Raw genomic sequence first — 23,792 nt, 5'->3', positions numbered from 1 at the left:
GGGAGAAATAGTGGCCTGTTAAATACGCCATAGGTGATCCGTAAGAGAGGAACTTGACTGTCAGCATGTGTGTTTTAGTACATCCATTGGTGCGATTGTGTGCATGAAATCCAGGGTTGTTCTGGTACACTGGAGATGCTGCAAATAAAATTTGGTGCTGTCAGTATCAGAATGTGACAGTGATAGTTAGATAATTGCTAATTGCTGAATATGTAAGAAAAAAACATTAAATGAAAATAAATTCATATTAACCATTATCACATGACCAGATGTGTGGAAATTTTTGTTTCTTAAAGTGGTGTGTGTACAACAACACTGCATGTAATTATTTCTTTCTTTGGTGTTACTTTTTGTTTTCTTAAGAAGCAGTTGACCAAAGTGCTACATCAACTGGAAATCTGAGGAGGCGGCAGAAGTTAGAATTAAAAGGCTGTCATGAACAAAAAGAGGCTTTCACCAGCTCTGATCATTTTAAAATGGCAGCTAGTGAAGTGAAGAGTCTTGAGGCCCGTGTGTGTGTGTGTGTGTGTGTGTGTGTGTGTGTGTGTGTGTGTGTGTGTTTCTGGACCGCTGAAGAGGATCATCTTACAGATTACTCCATTGGACAATCTTTCTCTTTCAGCATCTCTGAATAACACTTTGGCTGCAATGGGAGAAAGCACAGTCACCATGACGAGTGTCTGTAACTTTGGTTATTTGTTTCTTTTTTCCCTTTTTATCTATTCTGTAATCTGTTCTTTGGGCCCAATTTTCTTTTCAACCTGGCATGAATTATCTTATTTTATTGCACCTCCCTGGCATTTATAGTTCTATAAATGCATTGATAATGACATTTTATAACCCTAGAGATGATGCTTAATACCATGGATTCTCAAATAAAATGATAAAATGATAAAAGATAATAAAACAAGGGAAAAAACAAGGCCCAGGTGATGTATATGACCTGATATGTTACTGGTTAATCTCTAAAGCTTCAGCAGGTGTGCGTTTTTAGAGAGTCGTGCTGTTTTTTCCCCTGCTACCAGTTTTCATACCTGGCTAAGCTAATATATACCAAAAATATTTATTAAGATGCTACTTTAAAGAGTGGGAATCCTTGCAAATTAAAAAAAAAATTCTTTATGAACCCCTATTGTTGGTAAAATGAAGATGTTTTCCTATTCTGTTTAGATTTGTAGTATTTCAAATTATGTTTGCAGTCATCGTTTTATAATCTGTTAAACTCACCCCATTTAATTATATTTTATGATAAAGGTAGCGTTATTGTGGAGGAGACAATGGAGGTACATAAAGCAACATACTGTATATCAGCTGTAGTTTGATTTAAGGCAGGATGCAAGGCTAGAGGGGTGAATGATGAAGTTACACAGCACATGTTGACCACTACTTAAAAGGAAATTGATTGTGCCTAGAAAATCTAACCTGACAGTTCACTTCTCTGGTCGGGCTGATTGCTGTTGATGTCTGGTACAGTAATTTGGCAGTTGAGTGTGTTGTTGGCTAAATGTAGTGTTGCTGATGGCTCCATCGTGAGCGAGTGTACTGTATGCCCTGTAGGCATCAGGTTTATACGTCTCCTGCATGTACAGTATCTATGTGTGTTGAACATGTCCATTTAGGCAAGGAGTGTGTTGCGGTGATGTGGCTTGGAGGTGTTTTGAAACTTTGTGCGTGTGTCATTTCGTTGTTGTGAATCAGTCTGCCTTTCGCCTAATGGCATGGTGATGTGATCTGCTTTGACCATTCAGAAGAATAACATAATCATGCTTGACACTCAAACACAGTTCGCATTCTCCTGTTCTCATGCGTACACACTCACTTATCTACTCGCTCTCCCGCTCATACACACACAGTCAAGCGGTAATTTGTAGCCGACTTGTCATCCGCAATATAGATATTAGCCTGTGAAGAAGCTGGGTGATTTAGAAACCTTTCACATACACATACAGTACACACACACACACACACACACACACACACACACACACACACACACACACACACACACACACACACACACACACACACACACACACACACACCAGTCATCTGTCGGTTTGAACAGATCAAAACACCAAAAAAGACAGTCAAAAGGAATACGGGCTTCCAAGTGCCAGGAGCGATTCACACACGCTGACACACTCGCGCACACATGTACACACACGGTGCCAGGAGCAAGGTGCTGTAGGGATGCTGGTGCTCCCTAGGTAGTTGTCTTATCTGATTATGGTAACGATGTAGTGAATAGTGGAGGAAAAGGTAGCCTGGGGGAGGGAGGGACTGAGAGAGAGGGGGAGCGATGGGAGAAAGTGAGGGAGGTGGCTCAGTGTAGTTGAATGATGGTTACGAAGTGGGTTTACTGCGGGACTCACACTTCAGTAGTAATTATTACTAATCTGTTGCTCTCCTTGTATGTAGAAAACTACTGCTGCAAAGGTGTGTTGGATGGAGAGGTAGAACTGCTGTTACTGTGGCTGACGATTTGTTCTCCTGGCGGGTGTTTAATTGTTTTTGAATATTTATTTAATGAGGACAACAACAATCATTGAGACTTTGGACTGAAGACTGAGACAAAAACTGCATTGGGTTACAAAATTTTCTGTGCTAGTGCTAAATAATTTTTTAATCAACTTGTGGATCACTCTCTTTTGTAACAATGTACTGTAAGTCTTCCTAGAAGTTGGAGTCAGTTTCAAGAGGTTAAGAGAGATGAAGAGCAAGAAGTGGCAAAAAGTGACAGCAAGAGATAGACGGACGAGAGTAGAAGACGGTTCACAATTTAAATAGCTTTGGAGAACTATCTTTTTGAGTACCAGTGATTGACTGCGTGCCTGGGGGACCCCCAGAGGGGTCCGTCTGTTAGTGCCTGAGCAAATCAGCATTATCGGATGAGGCAGTGGCAGGGACAACCAGTCACAACGGTCCCATCACGACCCAACACAGCGGCATGAATGTTTAACACTCGGGTGTCCACACCCTGACGTACACACACACTCTTTCTTTCCCTAACTGTTAAACACACACTAAAGACACAAAGTAACCGCTAGTTGCTTTTTTCAGAGGGCTCTTACTGTACATGTTGCTAAAGAGAGAGAAAAAAGTGCAGAGACAACAATTTTAAGAAAAGATGGAAAGGCAGGGACACTGTCTGAGAGTCATAGTGAGTTAAGGTCAAGTGAGGAAGACAAAGTCACACACACGTACACATCCATCTATGTATTTATTGCAGAGAGTGAACTAGTTGTTCCTATCTAATCTACAATTTGTTCTCTAGACCCTGACAACTCATCTGCTTCACTACTCTGCTCTTAGACAGTTTGGCTGCTAAAACTTCTCCTGAATGCCATAATAAGCTTAATGAATGTTTTCATGCACAATTACACTGGAAGACTCCGCGTGTGTGTGTGTGTCTGCATAAGGACTGGTCTGGTCTTGGCAGAAGGCAACTAATGTGCACAGACTGATCTGATACCACCACAGTCTTTTCCATCTCTCTTACTTTCTTGCATGTGCACATGCCTCATCGCGCCAACCGGTTTTGTCTTTCTCCTTCTTGCGTTCTGTCTTCCTCTTCTTGTCCTTGGTCGTCTCTCATGCAGGCTCTGCTCTCACTGTCATTCCTGTTCTTCTCTACCCTATCTGCCTTCCACTTCCTCACTTCTCCTCCTTCTTCTGTTTGCTACTTGTGGGAACTGTTCAGCCAAAGTTAACTGGCCCTCTCCAGATTAAGTTCTACCCCTCTCCATAGCTAGTGGATACATCTGCTACCCAACAAGGGTTGGCAATATGTTCAAATTTTCCACCCAGCCATGTTCAACTCAGCAATCAAAAATCCCAGATATTTTTGCAGATTAAGAAAATTTACCCTTTCTTCAGTTACCTCCGCTTTATACACGGCTACATAGCAGATCCTATTTTGGCGCTGGTGCATTTTTCAACTGCAGTTATGCTTATAGAATACATGCTTTACCTCAAAATATTTGTTAATTTCAGTATTTTAACCTTCCAGTTCCAGTACCCAATAAATGTAAGTGTTTCCAGCAAGAAAATAAGGTTGTTTTGAAATTTAAACCTGCAAAGAAATTGACATTAAAACAGTGTGTCATGCAGTTTACTGATAAGAGATGCCATAGTCAAAGCTGAGCTGAAAAGGAGGTGTCTGTGTATTTGTTTGTGTTCACCTGATTTCTTGCCAAAAAGCCAAATTGTGACAGACAGACTTGCAGACTCACTGCACACTGTCGCATATACTTTTCCCTCCGTCCCACCCAGAGTAACAGAGGCAGATTGTGAGACTGACTGAAAGTTAATGTGTGTGTATGTGTGTGTTTGTGTAACTGCATGTACATATCTGTGGTGCAGTACAAGCATGGAGGCCATATTTTGTAGGATCTGTGTGTGTGTGTGTGTGTGTGTGTGTGTGTGTGTGTGTGTGTGTGTGTTAGCAAGCATGCATGTGCACTAAATACAAGTATATTTATGTGTGTGTATGTGTGATTGTGTGCATGTGTGTGAAGGTGAGGCAAGGTTGTTATGTAGGGGTGAAGCGGACACCTCTACGGCAGCCCTCTGCCTGCTGGCACAGGAGGCGAAAGGGCACGAGACTGGCATCAATTACTGAGAGAGGCAGAGAAAGGTGTGTGCATGTGTGGTGGGGTTCGAGATTTTTTTCGCTCTTTGAATTCATTTATTTATTTAACATCAGCGTTTCATGCCAGTGTGCATTCTGGCTCGAATGATAGTGAGAGCAAGGCACTAACATGGCCAGGGTTAGGGGTTTCAATCCCACTGGAGCTGTGAGATATGAGTGCTAAAAGTGTATGTAGCAAAGTGCTTTGAATTAAAGGATACCATTAAGAGCAATAGGAACTCAAAGACTATATAAGACGCTCAACAATGGATATTAAACTAATGTTACCCGGTGGTAGATTTGAATAATAACCAAACTTGAACCTGACCAGAGCCACAAACAGCATGACCCAAACCCAACTATGATTCTTTTAGTTTATCCAGTGCACTCGAGTCTTGTTACTGCATGTCTCTCTCCTCTGACTGTGTGATACTGTGTGTGCTTCTCCCTCATCTATATACGGTTTCATGCGAGAGCCTCTGTTTGGTTAAATGGGACGTCGCTTTGCTTTCTGCTCGGAAAAGAAAAAGTCTTCAAGACTTATGGTCTTTATTAAAAGGTTGGTGTGTCACCTTATATATGTCCCTTCTCCCTCTTTTTCTCTCTTTATCTTTTGTCTCTGCTTTTTTTCTTGAAGATGATTTTCTCTTTCTCCCTGTCCCCCCCCTCTGTCTGTCTCTCTCTCTCTCTCTCTTTTTCTCTGCCTCATCTATCTCTCACTCCCTCCCCCCGATTGTCTCTCCCCCTCCACCTTCTTTGTCCTTCCCTCTTTCCCTTTCATTTTCCTTACATACTCTCTCTCTCCCCCTCTCTCCCTCTCCATCTCCCTGGGGACAATTTTCTTTTCTTAAATAAACTGTCATAGCTAGTGTTAAAATATGGGCCTTACATGGGGTGAGCGCGGCGAGGCAAAGGCATGGGGCCCTGGGCTGGTATAAAACATGGATAATATGCTGTGAGAGGTAATTGTATCTTTTAGCGCCGAGATGAGTAGAACAAATGTGTCTCCTCTCCATCCTCTCTCCCTCTCTCTTTATTCCTTTTCCTCCTCTCCTCCTCTTGCTATCACTTCCTTGACACACTGCTGCCGTGCTAATATGATAGAGAGAATATTGGCTGTACATCAGAGCTGCTCACAGTTCATAGTGGGTAAGGGCAAGTATATAAGGGGGAGTGAGGACTAAAGAGGGTGGGAGAGGCTTGGAGGGTGAATAACAAGGAGAGGGAGAGAGATAACAGGGGAGAGGAAGTGAGAGAAAGTGAGAGGAAAAGGTGACAATATGCCTGGAGATGCAAAAGTGGAGAGCAAGGGGATGCATAAAGTCACATTACACTTTATGATTTCACTCACTTGGGTTCACACGTGGAGGACAGGAACGTCATCTTCAACCTGCAGTGTGCAAATTTTGTCTCCCCCTTCTGGTACTGAGGGTAATTACACAGCGCTGTCGCCACGATCACGACGCCATTGGCTCCGCCATAGTGAATGCGACATTCAAAGCCCAAAATACAAACAACAATGAACCGTTAAAGGAAAGTGCATGACAAAAGACCAAAAGAAAGAAAAATACAAAACTGAAGACAAACCAGAAGCACGGAGAACATAGCGGTAACACAGGACTGGACAAGGTTTGGATGCATCATTATTTGAAGCATAATGATGATGTTTTTCTAAACCTTATGAAGTAGTTTAAAGGAGGTAGTATTTCAGTTGCTAACTTGAACACTGAGGCTAAACACTATGGTGAAATGGCAGACCTGTTGTTTTAATACACACATACACTCGTAAACCAGGTTTGAGATGATCATAATACGACTGCATTCATTAACTTTGTCTGTCTTCATACAGATCTGTCTTTGCTACACCTCCCCCTTGTCTTCTTTCCATTTCAGTCTTTATCCAATGTGTTGTTGCATTTCTTTAATTTGGCAGTTAATAGTTGAGACAGATTGGAAATAGGGTAGAGAGAATGAACTGGAACATGGTTACCCAGTATGCCTTCATAACCACAGCTTGCTTCCAATTTGTCCCTCTTTCTTCCCTTAGAATATATCATTCCTCCTTATTTGAACTTTTAAAATAATCAAGAACCATCTTGCCACATTACCTCTTTCTTGGTCATTTTGTATACTTTCCGAAAATATCTGTCTGTCATACTTCCCCATGAATCCTGTCTTTCTTCTACGAGCACCATTATTAACCAAACTCTTTCCTCTATCCTAATAGAAATATTTTTTTCTTCCCTCCTTCCTTTCTCACTCCTTTTTTTTGACTCTCCCTCCATTGACAGCTTCACCGGCTGTGGAATGAGGTGTGTTATCAGCGAGTGGCATGTCAGTCACAGGGCAACACATTCGAAAGGAGTTTGGTGAGACTGGGATGCGTGGGGGCAGAGATGTGGAGTCGAGGATTAGAGGAGGTTAAAAGGAGAAGAAGAGATAGGTGAAGAAGAGGAGACAAGCATGAGAGGAGCAACAAGAGAAGAAGAAGAAAACAAAAGATGGTTGAGCAAAGTTCAAGAGAGGAGGGTGGAGATGTGGGGATGAAAAGAAGAGATGGAAGATTTACAGAAAGAAAGTAGGAGAACAGGAACTGAGGAGAAGAATGTGGACAAGAGGCTGATGAAAAGTTAAATACAATTCATTTGAAAATATGGTTAAGTGGGGGAAATGGTATCGTCTATAAGAAAGGTCAGGCAGGGACAGCACAGTGTTTATCAGTTGATGTCTTGCATTTATGCACATACACATAAACATATATGATATTAAGCTCCTGCATCGAGCGTTGCAATGCTTTAGCACTCATAACAGACGAATCGGACAGCAGCAAATATGTATCTAGAATTGGTTTCCAGTATTAGTCATCCTTAAGGCCCCTCTCTTCGACTTTGACCTCAGCTGTCAAGATAGACCTTCGCCACATATAAATAAAATGTTATTTTTCAAGTCTGACACTGTCTGCATCATGTCAGATGTTTGGATAATGGCTTCCTCTCCTATTAATGCGAATTATTCAGGTACATTTTCTGAGTGTCAGGGTTAACCTGTCTCCGGACAATGATTAACTGGAAAGTGTGCAGCTGCAGTTTGACAGCTGGCCGTCTGGAATGGCAACCAAACATGAGTTTCATGTCGGTATGATAAGTTTACATTTGCTTCCATTCTATTGATTACACTGAGACTTTTATATTCCGATGAAACAGACCTGCACTTTGTGTTTTGATTTTGCCAAAATGTCAATTCCTTTTTAAATATAAGGAGATTGTGCTGGCCTAATTATATATTATGTCATCAGTGTGGTGAAGGGCAACTCGCCGAGCGATTGGATCAAGTTCATGGAAAATGACCCGGGTCATCAGGAAGTGTTGTTGCTGCCCACAGACACCTAATTCCTCTCCTCACCTATACTTGTGTGTACCTGTTAGCTATCTACTTCTGTTGTGTGCAATCGACCTTTTCTTTTTTGCAGAGGTACAGAGTCAGACAGCATTGTACCTCTGCAAAAAAAAAAGAAAAAACGGTTGATTAAGCCGGTGAAACAAATTTGTCAGTGCTTTTTCAAAGACATATAGTTTGAATCTGCAAAATACAGACAGGTGTTCTGAAGTTTAATGCTGGTTACAAAAATAAAAGTTCTATATATATTATGTTGTAATGTTTATTACTGATCAGTTTCTTTTTTATGTTGGCTAGGACAGTAAACTTTGGCTGATATTTTTTCGTATTTGCTCTACCACCTCTTACTTTGTGGCCCACAGCTACAAAGTGAGCTTAGAAGAAACACTGCTGTCCACACTGTGTACTGAGCCATGGCTTGGCAGGAGTGTGAAAATCGAGAAGAGCTTTAGTCAAAATGCCAGTCTACAGATCACTAAAAGCTTTCCCACTCAGGGTTTCCCTGGGCTTTTAGAGAGGCTTAGGTGGTAACATTGCCAGCGGGGTGGGTTTTGCACAGGGAAAGGGTGCCTGAAACTCCCTAAGAGCACAGCAACCTTTTGGAACACAATTGAAGGAAATTGTCTAATAAGGAATGATGATAATAACAGTAAGTTAAATTTCATTTGTAGTCTAGTAAACACCTTTAGCACTTCATTTAGGTGATGTTATGTGGATGGTTTTACAGCCCATGCCTGTTAATTTGGTCCTGGAACAGCAGATGTCATAAAAATAACAGCTAAAATTGACATAATATGATGTAAAGTGGAAAAAAAAATGAATATATAAATGATGTCAGTGCCTGTTGAGTTAATGAGTCGTGGCTTTGCTGGAATGTTGCAGGAGAGAACTGTAGGCAACCAGGCCAGCTACTAATGGAGCCATGAATGGTGGCAGGGACCACAGGTGGTGCAAGGGTTAGATTTAATATCCAAGCTGGCCGAGGATTGAACCCCGCTGAAGCCATCGCTCCTTCCACTTTCAGCTTTAGTCCACATGTGACAGAGTTTGAGTTTGCAGGAAGGAGTGAAACAGCAGAAAAATATAGATACCATGACAATGATGACGCAGATTTGTGTCTAATTACAGTCTTGTAGCTTAGGTTTGTATGGTTATACAGTAATACTTTTAGATCTCATGACAACCATCGTTAAAGGTGTAAGAATTAGCCAGTTGTCAAATTAATTCATTAATTAATTGTAGCTGCCATTAGCTCAATTAGCTGTGCAGATAGCAAAATGTTTATTAATACAGCCCTTTTCACAGAGCAGGGTCATGAAGTGTGTCAAACATTGTTGAAGTAAAACCAGAAAAATAAACCATTTGATTAAAATAAGCAACAACAACAATTAAAATAACATTTAAAAAAAACACACACTTACAAAAACAGTCATTACCTCTGAAATTATAACAGACTGCTGCCAAAATGTGCAATAACCACAATTAGTTATTGATCACTACTTTTGGGCTTGATTGTAGCTCAGTGTTCACCTGAAAATTTGTGCAAGATGGTGTTTTTATGGGCTTTACCTAAAATCCTCTGTTAGGGATAGTTTAAAGTAGTCACTTCCTTTCCTCTGGACTTAGTGGACACAGTCCAAATGAGACTAGTTATCAACGCTAAAGAATTCTCCGACTCTTTCTCCTCCGTTCTCAAAGAGCTCTGAAGTTACACCGGCTAAAAGAGACAAAGAGAGGTAGAGGAAAGGAGGTAAAAATACAGATGGATGGGGAAAGGGAAAAATGGAGCAAAAGTGTTTGTGAAAGCTAACAAAGGGGAGTTGGCTGTGTTTCAAAAGGGCGCGTGGCGGCTAAGGAGGATGAAGCGCTTCAGGATTCATTTACATCAGGCCTGACAACTGCCTCACATCTCCCCAAGAGCCACACAGCTCTGGCTTAGAGATTCCTAAAGAGGGCCCTTCTTCTAGCTCCCTCTCTTACACCCGCTCTCTGACTTTTCTTTTTCTCCCTCCTGTCTCTTTTTTTTCCCTCTCCTTTTTTTTCACTCTTATTCTCTCCTGCGCTCTCTCTTCTGCTCTCATGCGCTTGCCAGTCTTCAATCAGCCATCATGAAAGTGTCTGTCTGGGCGTCTTAACTATCCTCTGAGAGGCAGACACTTGTCTGGGCCTGCCTTCATCCCCTAAAGGCGTTTTTTGACTTGGACTTATTTCCCTCCTCACACCTTTTCAACTTCCCTAAAGAGCTGACAACAAGTGAGAGCGACAGGGCAAGATAAACATGAGGGAAAGAGACAGGAAGGGAGATGAGAGGGGGAAGTTGTCGACTGAGAGGGAAGAGAAAGTAAAGATAGTTATGAAAAATAGGGGAGGGGGGGAGAGAGAGAGAGAGAGAGAGAGAGAGCGGGAGCAATTGAAAATGAGGTGAGGGAACTCAAAAACAGAAAAAAGGTGAAGGAATCCAATGACCTCGTGAGGAGGAGAAAGGACAAAGCAAGGAGGACCAGAACAGGAGAGAGACGGGAAAGATGAAGAAGGAGAGGGGGACTGTGGTAAGACAGGGAGAGTCACGTTTATCAGTGGTCCCACAGCGTGTTTCCCTAACACAGGATTTGGAGATGGGGTAAAGGCAGAGAGTAGGACAGGGCACATTAAAGTTTTTTTTTTTTTTTGGAGGGGGAGAGCCCCTCGCATCTTCTTTTTGCCCGGGTTTGATGTGAAAGGGAGCTTCTCCTGCTTTGACGGTGTTGTCTGCTGTGCAGTTTTTAATATTCATGCAGCAGATCGGGAAAGAGAGGAAAGGAGCGGAGAGGAGGTTTTTGGTCAAACAGAAAGCTAATTTGCGACTGAGGCAGTTTAGCCTGAGGCTCTTTCTGCTACTGGGGAAATGAGCTGGAAGATTAGCCGTATGTATAATTCACACACACATGGTCACACTGAAACACACGTACACACATGCATAGATATGCAAAAACACGCGATGTGTGCCTACACTTTTGTAGATAGATTACACACACACACACACACACAGAGCAGCTGCCACTCTCTCCGAGATGTTGTGTTACATCAGTAACCTGCTGCTTGGCCTTTACGGCAGCATCTGCCTCTCAGGCCGCTCCCTTACATGTACGCAAGTTTCACGGCGGTGCTCGGAGACTGTTAATGGTGTCCAGTGATGCTTCATGTAAATGTTGTTTTATTCATTGATCATCGTTATACTTTTTTCCTCACAAAACCTGGTATGTTGTTTACATAGATGTTATTGGACCAAATAAACCAAGTTTTTTCTAGACAAAACAAATCACGCTCTGCAAACACTCAGGCCATGTTTACCCTAATCCAGTGGTTCTCAAACATTTTTTGGCAAGCTGAAAATCTTCATGTCCCAAAGGGATGTAGTGTTTATTGGGATTAATTTTTATTGTTGTGTGTCAGCTCCCGACAGAATATCAGGATTATTCATGCTGGTCAGCGCAGACTTACGTGTCACTCTGACTAATTTCCAGGTCCATGACAGACGTGTGAGTCTCTTCCTGGACGGGCTCGAAGAGGATGGGACACCGTTTGACACTCAACCCCTGACCGCCAGACTGTCTGATTTCAACGAGGACGGTGCCATGTGGGTGGGACTCAGCTCCAACGGTACATATGGCTGGTTTTTAAATCTCTTTTTATATTTTCGATTGTGACAAGTTACACTGTTTAAGAGATGCGTTAGATTGAGATTCCCCAGGTGCTTTGATTACTCGGTTGTAATGCAATAAAATATCTTCAAATTATGACACGGCCAATGAAATAATCAGTTATCAAGCTTAAAAATGTTTAAGAACAGAAAGCAGAAAGCTGAAAACATCACCGCTCACATTCGTCTGTCTCTTCTTTTCCACAAAATGGAGAAAAATTACCTCTTAGTTTATCTTGTCTGTACATCTAAATATGGCGTCAATGACCACTCCACCTTTATTCTCCTCCCAGCCTTTATCCCCCCTTCAGCTACACATCTGTGATTGATTGGTGGTGCCTGGAAGCCGTCTCAGAGTCAATAGGAGAGAAATTGAGAGAAAAATGATATCCGTTCATCTACAGGGTGATAAACGAGTGTTTTTCTTCTCGTTTATCAGGCATTGATCCCTAGTTCACGGCAGGTAGCATCTGATCAGCTGAAGATCACATCAGTGGTGGTGATCAATACAAGTGATTGGCTCGCGGGAGAGTGTGTGTGTATGTGTGCGTGTGGTTGTTGAACCTGGGGGTTGTGTCTGGAATTCTGATCAGTGGATTGATTATGTGAATGCTGATCAGATGTATTGATCAACAACAATGTCTGTTTTTGGAGGGGACCCTGCTCACTGAAAACGGTGTGTTTGATAAGTATAGCGAGAAGATCTGATCATCTTGAGCAGAGATTTAACTGCCGACCCAGTGTAAAAATTACTCGATTTGGAAAGTCGTTTGTATCAGAGGTGGTGCTGTAATTGTTGTGAATCTGCTGCTTATAACCGATCACCAGTAACTCTGGTAACTCTGGTTAGTAACTGTGGTGTAGTGGTGTTGTTGAGTTTATCAAATAAATTCAGTGGTCACAAGTTTGTGACAGTGTGGGATCTTAAAGTCATTTTTTTTTTGAGATCTGTATCCTCTTCATGGCTTTATGGTTCTTTATATTCTGTAACTACATTTCTATGTTATCGTTTTCCTTTTTTTGGGGAAACAGTGCATCATCTCATCCATCCAAGAATACTATTTGTATTTTATCTCGTTATTCAAACCTCATTGATTACCCTTCACTCTCCTGCAGCAATATCAGCATTAAGTGTACAGTGACTGCTAATGCTAACCAAACATTCATTGCTGCTGTGGTAACACTTTACAGTGAAATACATAATGACTAAAGTTGAATTAGTTAAATTTACCATTTATTGATTAGTAGTTATCGGTTGGTTATTATAAAGTATATCCGCTGCTGCTGCTTTATATTAAAAGGAAAAGGTTTGATTGTGAAGCAGTAACAGGAAATGTTCTGTATTATTTTAGTCAGTTTTCAGTCCCCACAGTCATTTTTCAACAGCAAAGGAAATATTGCGGGGACTAATCTGAGTTGTTGTTCCAACTTGAATTTTCCCAATCAGAATTTTTTTTTTCGTTTATTCTGACAGTCTGAATGCACCTATTTACCACAGTTGCTATTACCACCAGTAATCATGGGTCCCACCAAATTCACCAAGACTGAGAGCTAAACGCTTGCAACGATAGGTAACATTAATACTATATATTTATATATGTTCCAGCATGTCAGGTTTAAATATTAGAATGTCTCAAACTGCTAGAAAAACATGAAGTGCAATGCACTAGAGAAAGAGCCCATGCTGGATGCACTGCAACCGGAAAACAAAGCTTTTGCAGGGAAGTTTTGATGTGATTGGCCACTTCGTTTTGATGAAGTGGACCAGAAAGAGACGATTGTTTACGGAATGCTTTCTTTTCTTTCGTGGCTTTGCTTTCAGAAGGAGCTGTGACAAACTCACTTGGTGCATGAAGAGAATCTCCTCACACCATGACATGACCTAACATCACCTGTATTTCTTGACTCACTCCTGCTATTCCACAATGATGAACATAAGCTAGTACCAGTAGTTGCAACTTGAAGGAAAATAGTAAAATCTTCTTTATGTTGAGAGTGACAGGACCACTGAAGGACAGATGGAAAAAAGGAAAAAAAAATGACACGTTACTCTTAGTCGCCTGTATTAACTGCAACACAAAAACCGAGAGCGACGGATGAGAGAAAGTGAAACACAGAGAGAGAAGACAGAGACCTACACAGAGAAGAGAGAATTAAGGCTTATACCTTGCATCATCCCAGTAACAATAGGGAGAGTGCTTTTCAGAGGAAGGCATAATCCCATTTCCACACGCTAAAGAAATCCTGAGCCAAAGCCTTAGGCTGCACAACCACACACTGTTCGAACACACTTACATCCCATAACACTCTCTCACTCTCTCTCTGTTTTACACACATATACATCCCCCCCCAACACACACATGCTCACATTGTAGTCGGGCCAAACATGGCAAAGCCTCTCTCAAATGCAAATACGCACACATTCATGCATGCACACACACTCACACTCTCTCTTTCTCTAAAGTAAGGATGTTTTTTGGGAGTAGACACAGTAAAGCCTCCAAAACTCACACACTCGTGTGCACACTCTCACACACACCAAGCTCGGCATGGCAGGGGTTCAGTCGATGCTCAGAGACGTTTATCGGTCTTCTAAGAGTTGTTGTCGAACTAGACAGAAGTTTGTTGGATACTAAAAGACTCCAGCTCTCTCTGGACCAGCATCAACATCTGTGTGGGTCTCTTATGTTCTATCCAACATTGTCAGAAATGTATGGTGTTGGGGCCTCGACTGTGTTCATTTATATGTTTGATGGTGTTTCTTGTGAGCAGTCCAGTATCAACATGTCTGTCTTGATGGTGTGCCCATATGTTTGAGATACTCCTGTGTATGTTTGCTTGATAGAGAGAGTTTGGCATCTTGGTGTATTTGATATATGTTGTCCAACATCTTTGGATTTCTCTCTTTGCAGATCCTCTCTTCTCAGCGTCAGCCAGCTTTATCAGAGCCCTCTCTTCCTGTTTGTCACTCTTAAGACCAACTTATACATTTGTTGTAGCCTAATGAATTATGCATTAAATTGATTAGCGGATAAGAAGGAGATTCATTGCTAATTGATTTATTGTTTGATTAATTCTTTAAGACAAAAATGTGACCCAAAGTGTGTGTCCCAGCCTCTCAAATGTTTCAACTTTACTTTCTCTTATATGAAAATAAATTATTTGGGCTTCACATTGTTCTCCAGAAACTTCTGATGAGCAGTTTTCTCAATTTATTTATAGACTGAATGATTAATCAATGAATCCACATAGTATTTGACACATTAATCTATAATGAAAACAATGTTACTTTCAGCACGAAGTCCTGATAAATTCTTGTCCAGGAATTAGAAAAATAAGATTTTATTATGAGCAGACAGTGGTTTTGGTTAAGGGCCATCTACAGACAAGAATCAGTGCAGTTAAAAGGAGGAAACCCACTAATGAGTGAAACCTACAAAGCACGGTTACATTTACCTTGGACAAACTTGTTTTGGTCAGGCCTCAAACGAAACTAATGACTTTGTCCTTTATAAGCCTTGCTGCTCTCTAGTGGAAGCAAATGTCGACTGTAGCTGATCCGGTTCGGCTTTATTTCATGAACATGGCCATTATAAGCAGCTGTGGGCAAGCCTCACTCAGCTGGTATCAAGAAACTGATAAGATAATCTACTAAATACTGTGAAATCCTCTCAGTCACTGCCGTCAGTACAAACCCATTAACGCCTTCTTTATGGTCTTTTCTCCTCTTTTTTCATCTCTCCAGGGTCTAATCAGTTCATTGGGTGGATGCAGGACTTTAGATTTTATCCTGCCACCCTGACCAACAGGTGAGTTGGACAGAGTAAGAAGGGGGGGGGGGAGACAGAGAGAGAGAGGGTGGATGGGGGGGGGGGTGAATCAAAAAATGATGGCAGGAAATGATTGTTTGCAAAAAATAAAATTTTGGTTGCCATAGAAAAAAGAGGGCAAGCTACAGATAGATTTGATAAAAGGAGGAAAGGATACAAAGTACAGGTAAAGATGCCTTATGGATTAAACCAACAAGGAAAAAGAGGAGCGAGCAGTAGGGAGTGATAAAGGGAAAGATGGTTAGAAGAAAGAAGGGGAAGGCTAATCGTTGCATCTTAAGATCCATACTGCTTCCAGAGGATTTTCCCTGAGAATTCAATACAAGGCAATTAGTGTTTTGCTTACCAGTGATGTACTGCGAACGGTGAGGACTTGGAGCTTACAAGTTCCCCTCATCAAGATTGGGCTAAAACAAAGTGAAAGATTGAGTTTTCAAATTATGCCTTTGATTTTCCACTTTGTGCTAAATGTTCAGTCAAAGGCCCATCAGCAGGTGCCTGCAGAGTTTATCTCAAAACTCAAGATGTTATGAAAGGCTTGTTTGTGTTCATCCCCATGAACTATGCGTAACTTGATTTGTATTGATAATTGTAATAAATGTGTTATTTAATGATTTTTGATATAAAAAAACAGCTGTAGTGTAGTTTGGGTCAAATGAACTGTTCAGTCATTAAGCAATGTTACCATACAATAGTAAGCTAATCCCTTCCTCATCCTAGTTAAAATGCACAGGGTTAAATTTTGCTTCGGTGTTGAAGTTAAGTATCTTCTGCTGTTTCTTGTTTTAACAGAGAAATAGTGGAGGTGTACTCTGGGATCCTGCCTGAGCTGCATGTCCAGTCAGAGTGTCGCTGTCCTCCCAGTCACCCCAGAGTACACCCTTTAGTTGAGAGGTAAAGAATCACAACCTCTTGTACTTCTGTATCTATTAATATTTTTGCATTGTACATTTTTATTTAATACATAAGTCTGTATGCCTAAAAACTTTTACTGTTGACAGGTACTGCATCCCCAGTGGTGTGGAGGACACCACAAATGACAGAGTCTTAAGACTCAACCTTAATGCCCATCCACTCAGTTACATCAATGATCAGGACATGGGCACCACGTGGCTTTCTAGGATCATGACTCCACAAGAACTTGATGAAGGAGTCACTATTACTGTGGATTTGGCCAATGGACAATATCAGGTAAAACATCACAATAATACACAATAATGACAGACGGACGGACGGACGGATGGATGGGTGATTTAAATGGTGATTAGAGACCATTTTTAAGATTATTTTGCTTTACCATAAATTTAGGTAGATGGATTATTTAGATTATTTATCCCTGGGGGAAAAATAGCAAATAGGTTGAGATGTGGAGACTGAACTGAATGAGCTGATTCAGTTCACTGATAAATCAGTGCACTTCTCACTTTTACCCTGTGGAGGGAGGTGGGTTATTATCCTTACCTGGTACAACAAGCTGGTACAGTTGATCAGTTAAGATACCACCCTGTAGCATTCAGAGTGTGGTCTGTATGTGACATTATGCAGGTTGATGAACACATGCTCAATCCCTTTTTGACCAGTGTGGACTTACTGGATCATTCATAGTTGTTGCTATTTGTGCAGGTTTGCAGCTTTTACTGCATTAAACAGCAAAATATCATTTTATAGACTAAATGAAAGACATTTCCTGGATTTTTTTGATTCTTTGATTGTTTGGTCAACTTATTTGAAATTGAAGAAACAACATGTTAAAGTATGTGCGAGATGTAAAGTAGAAGAATCTCTGTTTTGGATGGTTTGACGTTGAAGTCATTGATAATTGTATATTACAGTACACGCTTTCCATCCTTTTATTTAATCACTTAGCAGCATGAGATCTACATGAAACCCTTTAGACAGAGTTGGATTACATGTGTAGACCCAGTCAGATTGTCAGTAAATGTGGGTCATTTTAGGTCATCATATTAACTAAATCATGTATCTGCCCCCCGTACCTGCAAAGTCATTGTTCCCTGCTATGAGGTGGACGATCAACTATAGTAAATTCTGTCTTTGTTGAGTGCACAGTTGAAATGCCTCAATACAAACACTGTTTAGTATCTGTCTGCTTGCACCTGTGTGTGTGCGCTGGACAGTAGTTTCATCCTCTTTCTAAGCACTGCAGTGAGAGACAGACATGGGGGGGGAGAAAGAGAGAGAGAGAGATTGGTGGATTTGGGCGTAGTCGACACTGGGGCTGTCAAAAGACTCGTCCCTCTTTTCTCTGAAGTGTGTATGTGAGTGTGGGCAGGATTTTGGGAGCTGTCCTGACGTGGTAGCTCAACTCAAGTCCCCAGATAAAAGACACTTTCTGAAGTTGGGGTGTATGTGTGTCGGTGTGTGTGTAAGTGCATGTGTGTGGGTTTGCGCAGTGGTGGTGGCTTAATGCGCTCCCTGCTGTGTAACCCAGTGTCCCAGCCCACACTGTAGTGGGGCAGATAACACTTAACACACATACCCACACCTACACACAGACAGCCACATGGTTTATGTGTTATAGGAACCTACTTGTGTGTGTGTGTGTGTGCGCGCATGCGTGTGTGCATGCGCGTGTGTGTGTGCGCACGTGTGTGTGTGTGTTGTGCTAGAACTATCTGTTTTCAACCAAATACCTTAATTGTAACCTCAGAATATGTGTACATGAAGACGAGTACTGACTAATAAGCCAAATGTAATTTTACCACTGGAATGTGATTTTTTAAAAATTTTGCAATTTGTGATGAAAAACAAAAGCCACTCTCACTATTGCCTTGAAAATTACAATAGAGGTGAATAGATATCTCTGACACAGTATCAACATCACCTGCCCATTTAAAGCTGCACCATGGTCAAATGTATTGCCTGTTGTGGATATTTTACATTTTGCAGCTGAGCCTGTATTGCAAATCTTGTTCTAGTCATGCTGACCTGTACCCGTTTCCCCTCCAGGTATTCTATGTTATTGTTCAGTTCGGCGGCCTCTTGCCTGAGTCTGTTCTGATCCAAAGACGGAGGCGTGACCTCACAGAACCTGACAGTGACACCGCCTCAGAACAACCCTGGCTGGACTGGCAGTACATGGCCAGAAACTGCAGTGTGTTTGAGATGCAGAACGACGGGCCTTTACTGAGACCAGACTCAGTCAACTGTCTGCAGCTGCCCCGGTAGGTACCATTTGTGAGCGTGTGGAAAATAGTCAGTATTATCGACCCTGCAGAATTTTTATTGACTTTACACTGAAATAGAGAATAAAAACTAAAACAAATGACATACTGTACATATTTACATTTCCAGTGTACAACTTTACAAGTTTTTTAATTCTCATTCTATTATCCACTGACATGAACACTCATTACTCATTTAAAATGATTATACAATACATGTATTTAAGAAAACATTTAGATAGAAATAGGTGTCTCACACACATAATTTGCACAAATAAATCCCCTCGAAAATAATTACATAATGAATGGAAAAACATATCAAATGTAGATGCACACAGGTGCACTCCAGTGTACAGTTAGCCAGTTCACTTTCGAATATGCTCTGTGGCATGTACACATTTTAAGATGACAAAGTTGTCTCTGTTTTTGTATCAAAGCTGGCGCCGTGTGTTCCCAGCACTTCATTTGTTTGTATGTAGTTTAGTTTTTTATGTTGTACTCCCCTTGTTCTTGGATTTACCCCTCACCTGCCTTGGTGTCTTGCATATAAGACGAGTGGTCTCTTCCACATGCAAAGTCCCCATCTATAGGTCACAAGGGATCACTGAATGGTTTGATTAGAATAAAATTGATGTGAATCAAATGCTATGGCCTTTGAACCAGAAATTCTTAACCAAAGTAGTCAGTGTTCTACACCACCATCGTAATTAAAGCACTAAGTGAGGAATATACTTTTAAAGAATGCTGTTTATCCCTCCAGCTGATCTCCAGAGACTTGGAGAATCAATGACAATGGGCATTTAGGCTTCTTTGGCGGCGCGTGGTGGCCCAACGCCTTACTAACGCACTTACTGTGTTCATTTTTCCTTCAATCACAGGATGCTCACTATGGTTGTGAAATTTAAATGTGTCGTCAGTCAGATAAAAATAAATGAGTCTCTGGCTACAGATTGATCGTCCCATTTAAAACTGCTTTGATACCTCTATATGTGGAAAAGCTGAAAATAAACTCCTCAGGCAGTCTGATGTTCTGTTCGGGGCATCCTCCCCAGAGCAGAACCACATGTTCTTGCTGTATGCTGTTGGGTGGCCGTGGCCTCTGAGGCCGTAGGAGATTACACAGAAAATTACTGGCAAGACTGAATAAAGAAGTATATAAACACACACACACACACACACACACACACAAACACACATTAATGCACATTTATGCAAGTGGTTGTGTGTGATAGTGCATGTGCTAACACACACAAGACACAAGTAAACAGAAATCAAAGGAAATTAGACACATACCCATTCCACACTGTCAACACACACAAACACACAACCTGGCACTCTCACAGTGACTTGGTTTATAAAGCTAACCACCAACAGCGCTGCCTTGGCACATGACCGGTAACAGACTCTCGATTGGCACTAGATACAGAACCGGACTTGGAACATAGTCTTAACATACACACCCAATCTCACACACTAAATGTTGGCACAGCTGCTAGTATCAAGGCCCTGTTTGGCACCAGATAGAACAGGTATGAGCAGATCACAGATCATGTAGTCATTGCTTATTTTTCACTTGACTGACAAATTATATCACATACAACCTTTCCTGGCACAGTTATTAGTTAAATTGGCATGAGAGCAGTTGAACCTCGCATTGGCATCACAACAACACACTCTTGTGACATTAGTGGTTGATAATTATATCAAAAAGAGCATTGTCTTTGATCTCGCAAGATTTATGTGTTTTATCGCACAAGATTTATTTAATCCCGCCTGAGACATTGCCTCCTCAGAGCCCGCTGGAGTGTCTGGCAAGATAAATTTAAGCACGCCTCAGTCATTTCAGGTGTTTTCATGCCAGTCAATTAGAGCACCGCTGCAGGAGTGCTGTTAGTGATCATTTTGCATCACGTCTACATGTACAGATAAACAAGTGAAACAGGTATTTTTGTGAGAAAAAAGCACGATAGAAGGCGAGTGAGAGCTGGAACGCAAATTAATTTAGATGCAGTTTGATCTTTGGCTAAAATTGAAATTGTTTGGCTTCTGGCTGAACTGCTTCAAATAAGTTATGCTGATCTTTTATGATCTAGCCAGGTTGTTCCAAGCTTCTTCAGTGATATTTTCTACACTCCTACTGTAACTGTTTAGAAGTTTCCTTGTAGTCATTCTAAAGTATAACGATTTTCTTACATTGTATGAATAACTATCATACAGATCCTGTATCCCAATATATTGTGACCAATATATGTGCTAATTGGGACATTTTATGATGGAAAAATCTACTTTTCAGTGATGTCCAGTGGGACTGCATTATATGAGGAATATGGTTCGTTCAATATGCCAATGATGACATGATTTGAAAAATAAATAAGCAAATCCTGAAGTGCCAATGTTAGCTCTTTGCGCATTCCTTAGCCATTGTGCTTGCTAACCTGGCAGTCACCAACAAATTGACACCAAGTACTCTAAGGGTAGCTGACAGCTGAACATATGGCCCATGTATGCTGTCTTTTGTTTATCTCGTATGTTCGTATTGAGATAATGATGAAATGTGTTGGCACACTGCCAGCCAGTGAGAAGTGCTGAGTGGTCAATGACTTTTTCAAAAATGTTCAAACCCAGTTTCGCCTTTCTCTGTATCATCCTTTCATGTTGCCTATCAATCAACATGATTTTACTGATACTGAAATATTTCCAAGAAGCTAATATCAGCTGACATAACATCATGGTTGTACACCTCGTAGTACTTATGAAGATGACCATAGCAACACTGCTAAATTGAGACTACTATTTCCCTAAAAATAAAGATATTCTCCAACATGATTACCAAACAATAATTTTCTCGCAGAATCTGTTTCATGCAAGTGTATGCTTCCTGTGTTCCAGTGACGTGCCCTTCTCTGGAGGTAACATCACATTCAGTCTGCTGACCCCAGAGCCAAACATGAGACCAGGCTATAATGACTTCTACAACAATCCTGCCCTGCAGAAGATGGTGCATGCCACACAGGTCAGGATACACCTGAGTGGACAGTACCACACCAGAGCAGCTGGGGTGAACCAGCGACACAGATACTTCGCTATCAAGGAGATCACCATCAGTGGCAGGTGAGGAGTTACAAATAGCTATAAAGAGATACGCCAAAAATATCTCATTTGTTTGTGATTTATTTTAATTAGACACACCAAGGAAATTTAAATCGCCATTCCCACAAATGTTGTTAAATGTGGCTTTTAAATCTTAAAATGCAGGGTTTTTTGGTGTTAAATATTTATTAACTGAAATTTTGCAATATTCTGGCATATCAATGAGGTTTTTCTTTTTTTTTCTGCTTTTACTTATTTCTGTACCAGTTTCATTCGTGGCAGCTAGAGGACCACACAGTATGAAGCAGAATTCCCAATTTGTTCATTAACATTCACTCCTGTAACTTGTCAAACTGTGTTTAAGTGGTGTAATTAGTTGAAAGGAACAGTTGAAGATCTTTTCAGTCTTGATTTGTTAAAAAATGTGTGAGCGCAGTTCGACAGCTAGAAAAATATTTTGACACAGACTGTTGAGTTTCGGCAGAGCTTTCTGGGAGTAATTGTGAACACATCTCTTCATTAGACTGACAGAGTGACTGTTTTTTATGACTGTGGTAATTATGGGATTATGCAGGAGGCAATCATCTCTAACTCTTTCTCTCCCTCCCCCTCCCTCTAAGCTGTTTTAATTAGTAGCTTGTTACAGTGGAGTGGGAGAAACAGAGACTTGGAGCTGCTGAAATCTCATCTATGCGTTCCTTATTCCTCCCCGTCTCCCCCCTCTCTTTCATTCTTATTCCGTCTCTCCATCTCGTCTCTCCTCGTTCTTTATAAAGCATGTAAATAGGCGTGTTTGGACGAGAGAGCACACTCCTAACTTGAGTATGTGTCTTTGTATACGTCTGTACCCTTGAGCAGTGTTTTTCATTATTTTAACATTATTGTGTGATACTGTGGTATGGAACTGTTATCTTCATAACATTTATTTACACATTTAAATATGAAAAATTGTTTTTATAGCTTGATTATTATTGGAGTTTTATAAATTGGTGGTAGTTTCACCTTTTCCCCCCTCAGTTGTTAATAACGGAAAAAGGAGTGCGACTCTGTGTCTTGAGCTGAAAAGTTGACAATATTTCAGCTTCTACAAACCACTAGAATAATGTCAAATGTACTACAATCAGAAATACTGCACAAGACTTATCGTGATTTCAAATCAAATGTAAAGATTTGATTAATCAAGCCAGTCTTAAAGAGAAAATTATATAAAGAGAATGAGAGGCTAAAGGGTACACAGAGACAAGAATGAAAGAGAGAAAGCAGCTGAATATTTGAAAGAATAATTAAATGACTGTCCTGCAGTGTGTGTGTGTGTGTGTGTGTGTGTGTGTGTGTGTGTGTGTGTGTGTGTGTGTGTGTGTCTGTATGAGAGGGAGGGAGGGTGAGAGAGGCAGAGCTGTCTGCTACCTGTTATGTTGCTCTGATAATTCTCGGGATGGCATTTATAAATGTTGAATGGGAACTTCCTAATGGCACCACTGCTGTTTCATGGACAGGGAAGAGCTTTTGTCATGTTATGCGCTTACCTTTTTGCGGTTTAATTTACATACAAACTGTATGTTTTTCATAGTAATAGGAAATAATAATTTAATATATCAAGTATTTAATTTGCACAGGGCAGTTTTGAGGTCATTCCATGTTAATCTTTCTCTCATTGTCTCTGTCATCTGGCCAGATGTGAGTGTCATGGCCATGCCGACCACTGTGATACCAGTGTGACACCATACCGCTGTCTGTGTTTGCCTGAGAGTCACACAGAGGGAAACAATGTGAGTAACAAACATGTGATTACAGAATCTTGTACATCCAATCTGTAATGTTAACATCATTTGGAGGATGCGTGGCAGTGGACCTCACACCTGTGTGTGTGTTTTATACAGTGTGTATGAAGGGTCATGATGCCAACAGTTCTATTTTATATAGTTTGCTTTTTTCCAGTTACTGATATCAGTATTAGATCTAGATATTCACAATGAGATGACTCG

The 23,792-nt window shown here is 41.0% G+C and overlaps 1 protein-coding gene across 1 annotated transcript in view; it reads left to right on the top strand.

Annotated features, from left to right (window-relative positions):
• Positions 1 to 23,792, top strand: part of ush2a (Usher syndrome 2A (autosomal recessive, mild)) — a 186,788-nt gene that overhangs the window by 6,007 nt on the left and 156,989 nt on the right. Inside the window, exons 5-11 of the mRNA XM_037096057.1 lie at positions 11,530 to 11,665; positions 15,451 to 15,514; positions 16,328 to 16,429; positions 16,537 to 16,726; positions 18,503 to 18,717; positions 21,607 to 21,828; positions 23,483 to 23,576. Coding sequence (XP_036951952.1) covers positions 11,530 to 11,665; positions 15,451 to 15,514; positions 16,328 to 16,429; positions 16,537 to 16,726; positions 18,503 to 18,717; positions 21,607 to 21,828; positions 23,483 to 23,576 — 1,023 coding nt within the window. The remainder of the gene's footprint in view (positions 1 to 11,529; positions 11,666 to 15,450; positions 15,515 to 16,327; positions 16,430 to 16,536; positions 16,727 to 18,502; positions 18,718 to 21,606; positions 21,829 to 23,482; positions 23,577 to 23,792) is intronic.

This window comes from Acanthopagrus latus, chromosome 4, assembly GCF_904848185.1.
Source record: "Acanthopagrus latus isolate v.2019 chromosome 4, fAcaLat1.1, whole genome shotgun sequence".
In the NCBI taxonomy this organism is placed as follows: Eukaryota; Metazoa; Chordata; class Actinopteri; order Spariformes; family Sparidae; genus Acanthopagrus; species Acanthopagrus latus.
The sequence above is the reverse complement of the archived record's forward strand: the minus strand, read 5'-3'. Positions and strand labels throughout refer to the sequence as shown.